At 40.4% G+C, this 12179-nt stretch overlaps 1 protein-coding gene across 7 annotated transcripts in view; it reads right to left on the reverse strand.

Annotated features, from left to right (window-relative positions):
- LOC140717136 (neuron navigator 1-like) overlaps positions 1–12179 on the reverse strand; it is a 679346-nt gene that overhangs the window by 139670 nt on the left and 527497 nt on the right. For all 7 annotated transcript variants that reach the window (XM_073030393.1, XM_073030394.1, XM_073030395.1 and 4 more), the window contains one exon: positions 156–858. In XM_073030393.1, coding sequence (XP_072886494.1) covers positions 156–858 — 703 coding nt within the window. The remainder of the gene's footprint in view (positions 1–155; positions 859–12179) is intronic.

Below are 12179 nucleotides of genomic sequence, written 5' to 3' on the forward strand. Positions count from 1 at the left end.
ACTGTTAAAACACAAAATAAAATATGATTCATGGCCACTGCACTTTAGCTTTACTATATTAACAATAAAAAATGATTGCATATTAAAATGCAATGAATGAAGTACATGATTAAAACCTGTTGGACATGTACCACCTGAAAGTTCATGCAACTCACCTCTGTGCTGTTGGAGATGACATCTCTGAGAACTTGGAACTTTGCTGTCGCATTCCTTGCAGTTTATTTTGACTTTCCGGGACTGCCGTGGGCTTTGCAGAACTTGCTGCAGTTGTACATTCAGTATCTGAAGCCACTGCTTTTGCCTTGGCCTTCTCTTTCTCTCGATCCGTTTGATTTACCGGACCTGAACTTGTACGCCCCAAACCAATTTTTGAGGGTTCTTTCAGACGTGACACGGGGATGCCTCCTTGCTTGCTACTGATGAGGCTTGGGTCAATGTTGCTACTGACAGGTCTATTTACACCTGCTCTGCCAGTGACGCTCACAGAACTTGACTTGGCTGGACGGGGCAGGCTTCGGTACTGCACTGCTGTCCTTGCACCTGACGACATGAAACCATCATTGTTTTGGGATACGTCAAGGCTGGTTTTCCTGGAGTTGGTTGGCTTAACAGGAATGCCTGTGGACTTGTGAGTTTTCCCCGCAGGTGCAGAGCTTCCACCACCTGTCATTACCGTTGCGGTGCCCGTCGTAGGTTTCTTATAGCCAAAGGAACCTCCAGTGGAGGGCCTGGAGATTCCTGATGGAGGTTTTCGTGCTTCTCCAACTCTGTCCCTACTAGCATCAGATGAAGATCTTTGCAAGCTTGTTCCTTTGAGAGCCAACTTTCCTTTGTCTTGGACCTTAGTATCAATTTTACCTGCAAGCACAAAGAAGAATGAAGTCAGGAAATTGTGGCAAAATGATGTTTGTGAACACTACTTTCTAACAGGATTGGATGAATCTCGTTTAAATTAATCCAGATAATCTAGTAATCAGGTCATCAGGAAGTAAAGGAACAGAAACATAGCTGCCACCTGAGCATCATCTCCTTGCAGCTACCATTGAGCAGGAGGTACAGTTGCTTGAAGTTCCACATGACTAAGTTCAAGAGCAGCTACTTCCCTTCAACTACTTGGTTCTTGAACCAACCTGCACAACCCTAATCACTATCTCAGTAAAGCAACACTATGATAGCTTTGACCACCTTGGTTGTCTTTGTTTTTTTGTCCTAATTGTGTTCTTGCCTGTATAATTTAGATCTTGTTGTCAATGTTGCATCTCTGATGCTACAAGATGCTGCTGCAAGCTAAATTTTCCATTGTACCTGTGCATACAAGCACTTGTGCTTATGACCATAAACTTAATTTTGACTTTTGACTTAGCAACCCTTTCTCATTTGGGGTGGGGGGGGGGGGGAAGGTGTAGTTAGAATCAGTCAAACAGTAGCTTCTATCTAGAATTTCTTGTGAGCTTGTAGGCCTTCACTTCATTAACACAAGGCACTCAAGATAAACAAGTAGGTTGTGGATTCAGCTCAGTATGTGTTGGCACCAGGGCTGTATGAATATGTGGTGGGGTGACAGTGCTTCACAGGGGAAGGTGGTCCACAAAGGATAGTGAGAGAGAACAACGTTTCAGCACATTACCATGGCAGGATAAGGTCTGGGTTCAAAGATCTGTGGGATATTGAATGATGGAACAGGCTTGAAGGGTCTTGTGCTGCTATATTTTTCACTAAACACCAACTCTATCTTACTTCTTGGTACTTTGTAATCTCGAAGTTTGTACCTCTTTTCTTTTATTGCCCATTGTGCATATGCCACTGCACTGTTATGATGCATCAACACACCAAACAGGTCTTCTCTGCAGGCACATTCTTCTTCAATAAGCAGCAGCATGTATTTTCTGGGCATATCCACTGTCAGCATCAGAATAACTGGCAACATGTTGGTCCCTGATGCAATTATCCACCAAAGTCATAAGGTAGGCTTGTTCTACTGTGACTCATAACTTTCACTTTTACACCCAGAGGGTAAACCAATTTATTTCTCCATGGGCAGATGGTAATAATGTGGGAAAAGTCAGGACTGCTGCCATTAAACTGGAAACTGGCAGCAACTTTCGGATTTCTGTGCTGGTCGAGCTTAGAGCAGGGATCATAATATTATTGTCGACAATCCAGTCTAAGCCTCCACTGTTTGAGAATTCAATAGACTAAAGAGGAATTCCTCAAATACTTCTGAATGGAGGTGTCTGGAAATTATATCCATTTATACACATTTTAATATGTAATTTGAAAAGTAATTCCTTTGCACCTTTTAAGATTGTATTAGCAATCCATTCTAACTCAATAAAAAATCAATTGGAAGTTGGTCTGAGTATTACCAGGCAAGATTCACCTCACCAGCTCTGATATTTCTCCACTGTCAGGTACACATCAAATGAGATCATTCAGATTGCAAGACTAATTTCTGTGTTTAATAGCAGAAATTAGCTGACAAAACTGTTGACCTCTGTCCTGGGTTTGAACCTCATAGTAAAACAGGAGCATGCAAGAAATATTGGTCATGACGTGAATTAACTGGGGATATTAGCCCTTTGTTGACCATCACTCCCTGTTCCTCACTCCTGCTTGCTCCGTAAGTGAGTTTATACATTGTAAGCTACATTATAATTATTGTCAAGCAACTTTTATACATTAATAGCATATTCAAATAAAAGGTAAAGCTATTATTTGTGTTGTAAATCTCCAACATAAAGAAATTTAAAATGCACCCATCTTAGTTATTTTAATATTCTAACTAGTTCATTTGTGATGTTTTTGTTTCAACTTTAATCATATTGTGTTAATTCAGAGAGGAATTCTTATAGAAACATATAAAGTTATGAAAGGGATAGATAAGATAGAGGCAGGAAAGTTGTTTACACTGGTAGGTGAGACTAAGACTAGGGGACATAGCCTCAAGATTCGGGGGAGTAGATTCAGGATGGAGATGAGAGGAACTGCTTTCCCAGAGAGTGGTGAATCGATGGTAGCAGTGGAGGCTACCTCAGAAAATATATTTAAGACAAGGTTGAATAAATTTTTGCATAGTAGGGGAATTAAGGGTTATGGGGAAAAGACAGGTAGGTGGAGATGAGTCCATGGCCAGATCATTTAGGATCTTATTGAATGGCAGAGCAGGCTTGACAGGATAGAGGGCCTACTCCTGCTCCTATTTCTTATGTTCTTATGTTCATTCAAACCTTTAACTATGTACGAATGTTATATGTTTATTAAAACATTTTGCTTCATGTGAAGACTCTTTAATGTAACTACTGTGGAGGATCTCTCTGAACTGACAGATGAGAGCAAAAGATGTTCTCACTACAGAGATTACTTGTTCGTTGTAGGGGACTTTCTTGGAAGTCAGTGGTGAGTAACTTTGCCTCAACTCTCACTAAAAGTTCAGGACCAATATTTGCTTTCTTCCCCCCATCATTCACAGCTCATAATTATCTTAACTGTGTTTTGTTCCCCGCAGGAACCAAAGTCCTTTAGCTTTGAAGGCCCTGAGAAAATTTACCTCTCAGAGCCTAAAGGAGCAAATCTTATGTCCTAGTTTGAGCAAAGTACCCATGAAAGTGATTTTTTTAATAACATGCCTTGAAGTAATCAGTCACTTTAAAGTATGCATTATGAGATTAAATCATTTTATATAATTAGTGATGGCTGGATTTAGGAAAAAAATCTATTTAATTGAGAGTTGTTTTTTAATGAGTGTGAAATACATTTTTGATTATTTTTACATCCACTAATTGGGAATATTTAGCATCTGATATGCCTGACCAAGACTTGAGATGTGACAATCTGGTCTGCTGTGTTCACTTTTGAAGAGCAACACACACTGCGTTGCAGACCAGGCACAACATGCTTCCAAATTCTAAGGCAGATTTAAGTTATTTAGCTTCAAGCTTTGAAAGATTCTGTACAAGAAAGAGTCCAGGAAGCCTTTAGAACAGAGTTCAACTAATGATGTGAACTGGTTATAGCAGGTGCACAGTATTGCGTGCGTTTTTATTCAGGCAGAATCAGAATCATCTGTAATATCAATGACATACATTACGTTCTGAAAGTCGTCACTTTGCAGTGTGATACATAACATACAGAATGGAAAGAACACTTATCAGTCTGATTTAGATCTACATACAGAATTTATAATTTCTTTGTTATACAAATATTGTTTTACAAAACAGAGATTTTAAAATTAAAGGAGCATTATCAGTGTGCATCTATGCCCTTCCGAGAGAGTGCACATATCCATCTGTGACAAAAATAAATCATTCATGATTGTTGCTCTTTCATAGTCTTCTGGGTAAAGACAAATGGTGCTCAGTGTCCTTAAGCTACAGTACCAGATTTGACCCTGACCTGAAATGTCACATCCGATTTCAACAGAGCCAGGAGTTGTGCCCAGTAATCTTGGGCTGGCGAAGGGAAAGTCACTCTGTGGCTTGACTCCTGATTGATTTCCAGAGCCCCTGCTGCAAGTAAGATTGCTGCTAGATTAGATGTAATTTTAAAGCCTCTTTGGCCTAATAACCTTTGGACGTTCACTGACTTGGCTCACATGTTAAAGAGGGGTGGCCACTTCGGTGGGATCAAGGAATACCGAAAAACAATGCAATGAACAAATCTGGAAAAAGAGGAAAACCTAGAGATAATACGAGACCTTGATTTTTGAATGAAATTCTATACAAACAAATTCTACACAGCTTAACTGGAATATTGCAGCAGAGATGTTTATCAGAAAATGATCCAGCCATTAATGTCAACATGATAGAATCATAAAGTTGCACAGCACCAAAATAGTCACCTCATCTGACCATGATACAATCTATGTAAATTCCAACTTCCTGTATATGACCCCTTTCCTATCTATGTACCTGTCCAGATCCTTTTTAAATACCGTGACTGTACCTGACTGCAGTACCACCCTCTGTGTGAAAGACTTGGCCCTCAGATCTCCTGTAATTATTTCTTCTCTCGCCTCAAACCTATGTCCTCTAGCTTTAGACTCCTCTACCCCTGGAAAAAAACTATAACATATGACGAACAACTTAGTATCAAACTGTGGTACACTTGTCACAGTTTTTAAAAACAATCCTTCACCATTACCCTCTGTCACCTCTCAGCGAGCCAATTCTGCATCCTGTTTCTCAAAAGCCTTGCTGAAGTCCATGTGTACTGCTTTGTCTTCACCAAGTTGCTAGAAAACCTCCCGAAAGCACTGAATTGGATTTCTGAAGCAGGAACAATAGCATGCTGACTTTCCCAATCAGTCTGTGTCTCTCCAAATGATTATAAATCCCACCCCAAAGCAAGATGCCCAACAGTTTCCCAATTGCTGCTGTAAGGCTTTCTGGACTGTAGATTCCTGCCTTGTCCCCAACACCCAATTGTTTATAGGAACAACATGAGCTCCTCTCCATTTTTCCAGTACCACATCCAGGGCTATAAATTATGTGTAAATCACTGTCAGAGTCCCAGAAATCTCTTCCCTTGCTTTCTGTAACATGCTGAGATAGATTCTATCAGGCCCTGTGGTCTTGTTCATCTTAATATGCGTCAAAATCTCAGTGCTTTGGCTTCATCTCCTCATCGCTTTCCTGGTGATATACTAATGCAAAGTATTCAACTAGAATACCACAAATATCTTCTGATGCTATCATTCCAAAATAAATGGAAGGATTCTTGCGTTTTGTAAAATACGATCCAAATCATGAGATGGTAAAGACTTATCCTCCGTGTTAAACATGATTAGTAAATCTGGGACTCGCATTCATGCATTGTCAGAGTAAGAAATCCCCGATGGAAAGCTTCACGTGATAAAGTAGCATTTGCACGCTGTCCAAGAGTCAGTTCTACTGCAATTGAGCATCAGAATAAAGTATAAACAGTAGCAGCTGTGCATTATACATGTTTGGCACATGGTCGGGGACTATTTCCCTGTCCACTAGTGACCTAAAAATGGAAATTTTGATTCCACACATTTCACTGTGATGGTAACAGAAGGTTAGCCTTTATATGGTTTTCTAACTTGAAAAAATGTGCTTTCAGTTATTACTTCATAAATTGCAGTGTGCAAATAATTCTCCCGCCCCCCCCCACCCCCACACACACACATTTCTCATCTCTTGGAACCATATGTTCTATTTCTAATGGCCTCATGGATTTAATTCCTGCTTATTCCACTGCTATCTACGTGGCTAAAACATTATGAGTTAATCAAACTTTCAATCAGCTGTTCTAGGATTAGCGTGCAGCTGTTGCACTGATCCAGGATCTGATTGTGGGATGCACCAAGGCCAGCCTTACAATATTACGCAGCCCCATTTCTTCTCAGGGAAAGTGAAATAATGGGTCAATAGTGCACATGTCTGTGTTGTCAATGTCTCCCCTTTCAGCGCTTGTTAATGATTCCGACCAAAACCATCAGTGCTTAGCTTTATAAATAGCAGCAAATCCATATATGCTGTTTAAAAAATGTCTGTCAGCTCTTTCCACTGCTGGAGGTCATTCGCCCTGAGATTCCCCCAATAACCTTGGGGTAATCACCTCTTCAATCTGAAACCTGACCATCTCTGCATTTTGCAGCTTTCATATTGCTTTGTATTTCTACTAACTATACTCATTTCATTGCTCTTATGCACTGTTCATGCTTTCTCTTTGTAATTAACCCCATCATCCTCTGAACCAGATGATTTCATTTGTACTCATCCCCAGAGCAGCACCGAAGTCATTTTGTCCTGGTCATCTCTCCCTACACTCTCTGCGGCTCTTCATCTCACTCCTGGCTCCGAACCGGAAATACTACTTCAGTTTCTCTTTCTGCCGCCTGCTGCGTGACTTGCTGAGCATTCTCAACATCATCTGTTCTCATTTCCGAGTTCCAGCATCTGCATTTTTGTTTTAAATTTTCACTCTGAGGTCTCAAGTGGGAAAGGATCACCAGATGACAGCAAGCAACATCTCCATTAAGAAACACCCGAGATATTCTGGGGAAGGATCATTCAGATGGTATTGAGAATGTTAAGGCCACTTATTTTACTTATTTAGAGATACAGTATGGCATTATCTAGCAACCTGCCTATTTAGCCCTAGCCAAATCACAGGACAATTTACAATGACCAATTAATCAACTAATCCCAAAGTTCAAAGTAAAATTTATAATCAGAGCACATACATGTTAGTACATACAACCCTGATATTCTTTTACCTTCAGGCATGCTTAGCAACTCCACAGAACAATAACTGTAGACAGGATCAAAGTACAACAAGTTGTGCAAATGCAAACATAAATAAATGGTACTAAATAAGAGCATGAAATAACAAGGTAAAGAGTCCTTAAACCAAAGGTTGTGGGGCCTGAGGCACTTGTACTGGTACGTCTTTGAAGAGTGGGAGGTAACCAGAAACCGGAAGAAACCCACATCGTTCACGGGGAGAACACGCAAACTCCTCACGGATGGTGAACTCCGGAACGCTCCAAGCTGTAATAACATTGCACTGACCACTATACTACCGTGACTGCTGCCGTGCGTCAGGAACACCCACCAAACTCATCTGCACCTCCTACCTCACTGACCGAAGAATCGCAGTTCCCACATCAGTCACCTCAGAGCCCACTAAACCTGACTGGATACTGAAGAACGACAAAATTCAAATGGAAAGGAAGACTGAATGACACTCAAAGCTTTTAGAACTGCCCAAGCCGGCAGCAAAGTCTTGCAGACTGTCAAAGCTTTCAACAGTCCTCTGGGAGCCTGGCTTCCTCAGTAACCTCTCAGCCACATTCAAACCATGTCATTGGAGTCCATGATGTTTTCAGCAGCAGGTCTGCAGTTCCACTTCGGGACCCACTATTGGTGGGAATGGAGACTACAGGTGACTAAAGCCAATCATGGCAGTCTGCAGAACGGTGCAGATGAGGCTCTCTAGAGTTGCAATCTGGTTCACACATTTAAGAATTTAGGGACAGAACTGGAGAACCATTTTATTTAACTAAAATGGTTCTCTTAGCTACAATTTAACCAACTGCTTCAAACTTAGATATGTAGGACAAAGAACTATTTATAGAACTAGAAATTATACAGCTTTATTCAGTGTTCATTCAAAGGAGGCGTCAGCTTCATTACTGAAAGTAGAATTCTCCTGTTTAGGAATACAATTAACACAAATTTAAAATGTTTCATTAGGCTTACACATTGATAAGTGAATGAGAATGACAAACATTCCCTTCCATGGAAATGATTTATACTTCCCGATGAGTCCAATCAGATTAAACAAGGCTGAAAAATCAAATTTATGACATTGAATTGAATTGACACAGTGGATAGAAACTGACCGTGATGGCAAATGCACTGAGCCTTTCCTTTTGAATTATGCAGGGCATTAAAGCTAATTCATGAGCACTGGAAGTTCAACACATTCTCAATAACAATCAGAGGTCAAAATTAGGTGCACATTGACATTGCCTTCAACAGTCAGTAAAAACAAATATTCATATCCTTAAGTTATTTATCACAACTTAATACTGGGCATAGATCCACTGCTCAGTAAATTCAATTTTTATATCAGCGATCTGTTTTTTTTTCCCAGAAGGAGCACCTGCTTTGAAAGATATAAAAATGAGAAAGTAAAGCAAATGTGAAATATATTTTGGTTGATCTACAAGAGTTTAATCTAACCTGGCATTCCATTTGAATGCCAAACAGATAGATAATAAATCTGGTGTATTTTAATCAGCTTGAATGGATTTTTCGGTTTATAAGCTCTTCTTGGGCTTCCAGCTGGTACAGGTATCGATTATAACCAATGTTTCGATGACAAACTCTGCCATCTTCATCAGGGATGATGCCTTGGCATGTCTAGTCCAGTGGTATTTATACCCCCCTTAGTCCGTCCCTCATGGGTGGATGAGAACTAACCAATCAGGTTTCTGTTCTCCCATCTTGTTCACAATCGAATTCCAGTTCTTATTCGGACTGAGCCTTCGTCTTTGTTAAAATTCTTTTCAAAGGTTTTCTTTACCAGGCGGTCCTAAAAGCCATTGGCATGGCACAGTAGGTTTGTGCCGTCAAAGTCAATCCTATTGCCATTGGAAATGCAATGTTCTGCTACTGATGATTTCTCTGAGAAACCCAAATGGAAATGCCTCCTGTGCTCTGGGATGTGGGCTTCCACTGGGGACCTGTCTGGCCGATATACGCTGCTCCACATTCACAGGGAATCCTGTAAATGCCAGCCAACCTGAGTCCCAGTTGAAGTCAGCGCTTTAAATGAAGCCTCACTGAGGACTAATAAATAAGCTACAGCCAGACCCTACTCTCCATTGTCTCTAAAGTAAAAGTTAAGTATTGGGATTACTAAATCTGTGGTCTTGACTCCCTATGGTAAACTCTTCCCCTTATCCGCTGACACTGCCCCTTCTCTTGACAATTGTCCAAATTGGAACTAGACCATTCACAGCCTTAATTGAGTTTCAGACCACATATCAGTTGGCACCTCTGCCTCCTTCCATGCAGCAGCATCTTTGCTTCTGTCACTCATTGTGGAAATCCTCATTAGTCAAGATTCAAGATTCAAGGACATTTATTATCAAAGAATGTGTAAATTCCACAGCCTTGGGACTTGCATGCTCACAGGTAGCTACAAAGCAAGAAACCCAAAATAGCCCAATTAAAGAAAAAATTCAAATAAAAAGACCAACACTCAATGTGCAAGAAAAAGAAAAAAATACATATCATGCAAACCAATTGAAGCGAACAACAACAATTCAAACTAAATCTGAGTCCTTAGGTCTGAACCCTGAGCAACCAGGAGCAGGCCCAAAGCCTCGCTTATCAGTTAATCATATTAGCAGGCACAGAGCAAAGCAGTCGGGGCAGTTTTTATAGCCTCAGCACCATGGAGGTGACCATCATGAAGATTGAACAAAATCGGCTTTCATCCCCACCGACACCTTGTCTTTTCAGTCTATCTGGGCTGGCATTTAAATTGACCCCACAACAGAACAGTAAAAGGCTCTGGTGGCCTGGAGGTTGCGGAAACAGCGTATCATACCTCGCACTAGGACCCAGACACTGCTGCTGCGAAAGGCTTTGGGCCTAGATCACGCCACCCAGTGACTCACCCCAGGCCCAGATTCTGTCGCCCAGCCCGAAGCCTCTCCCAAGCTCTTCAGATCAGCTCATTGCCCAGAGTAATCCAACTTGCAAACAGGCCAGTTGAATGATCATTGGAACTTCTCTGCCCGAGCTCTGAATTCACCCTTTGGAGCCCAGAACGATCCAACCTTACTCCCGGCCAGCTGTACAGGCATCAGAACTCCAACTGCAAAGCCTCTGCAGCACACCATCTCAGATCATCCCCCGAACTTGCCTCACCATCCCTCACCCCCTTCACTGTTTGCCGCGATAATTTAACACAATTTACCACAGAAAAGGTATTTTTAGTGATGTTTTTAGACCGATTTCTTATCTTTTTGACTACCAGAAGCTGTCACACACATTCAGTAGCATCATCTCGACTGGAAGATTGCAGATTGCTGATCGAGAGGTCAATTAAGTTGGTTGTCTGGACTCTCAAGCTACATTTAACCATCATCCTATGCTTACAGACCTAAAATGTACAACCACTGTGCAATGCCTCAGTTATGAAGTCTCTTTCTTCATATCTCTGCAAGCTAGTTCAGATTTATGTCTACCAATTGTGTTTCTTGCACATCCCAAATGCAATCACTCCATCATTGCTGTCTTGGCTTCAGCTACAAGGTCGGAAGTTGACGAAATCCCCATTATTACAGTTGCTCCCTCTTCTCTCCTTTAAGTCACAATTTAAAAACTGGCCTTTGACCAAGGACTTGGTCATCTTCCTTAGTACTGTATTTCTTTGTAGCTCAGCTTCAATTCTTTTTAACTTCTGTTTTTAACACCTTGACAAAGATGGTAAATAAATGAAAGTCATCACTGTATAGTGATTTACCAAAAAGGAAACATAATCCTTTAACTTCCTGCTAGCATTTACAACTAACAATACTTTTATAACTACATTTTTTATTTGACGTTGCAATGTTATTTCAATATTAGTGACAGTGGTTCGGTTGATTTGGTTGATAGTGATTTCACATGGCTAAAATAAATATATTATTTGCCTAACCATGGAAGAGCAAAAGTACTTACTTAAAAGATTAATTTGGTACCTTCCTATGGTGAAAAATTTGCCCTTAATGTTAATCTTGCTGCCGAAACAGATGAAGTCACGTGAATATGTAAATGATCATGACTATATATCTTCATAAGCTTCTTTGCAAATATAGACATGTGTTAAGTATATAGAGGAATAAAGAAAACACATGCCCAGCAGGGAAACGTATTTGAAAAGAGCTCAGATTAAAGACTAATGGTGCTACAGGCCTATCTTTGACCCACACTTTCTTCAAGCTTACTTCCTATGGGGAATGTTAATTTGTGACTTCACAGCTATATGTGAGAAGCTAAGTAAGTGATATTTGACTTTATGATTAATTCTGGACTAATATTTTACTTAGGCTCCAGTGGAATCATTCAAAATATTGCCTTAGATTGCAAGTTCAGTACTACATAACTGAACCTTGTACAGGTTACATGGTGATAATCGATATCTCCTGGTAAATTACAAGGCAATGATCCAATCAAATTCTATAAATGAGATAATGAACTGTGAAAATGAAGCAAGCTCCTTCTAAGATCCAAATTTACATTTGTTCTGCAGAATGACAGAATTGCTTTTCTAAATTTATCTTGCAATATGCAAGATTTGTTGTTCACCATTGTGCATTTACCGACTGGTCGTGACACCTGACTACCAGGAACAGCAGGGTAGTAATGTCATGAGATGGCAAGAGCACAGACAGAATAATGAGATATAAGCCTGAAGATGAGAAAACCTTACATCACAATCTCATGGCCAAGCCATCGCAGTGATTGACCCCAAGACAGCTATCAGCAGGCATGACAGTACATTAAAAATGTGTCTGGCAAACCCCTAGTTTTGGAAAGATAGGTACACTTTGGTGTGATCCCAATTCCACAATATCCACACTACTAGAATAAGAAGAAAATGATGAAAATAATTCTAACAAAAAGGAGAACTGAAAATAACAGACATCCCACATA

The sequence above is a fragment of the Hemitrygon akajei genome, chromosome 27 (assembly GCF_048418815.1).
Source record: "Hemitrygon akajei chromosome 27, sHemAka1.3, whole genome shotgun sequence".
Classification (NCBI taxonomy): Eukaryota; Metazoa; Chordata; class Chondrichthyes; order Myliobatiformes; family Dasyatidae; genus Hemitrygon; species Hemitrygon akajei.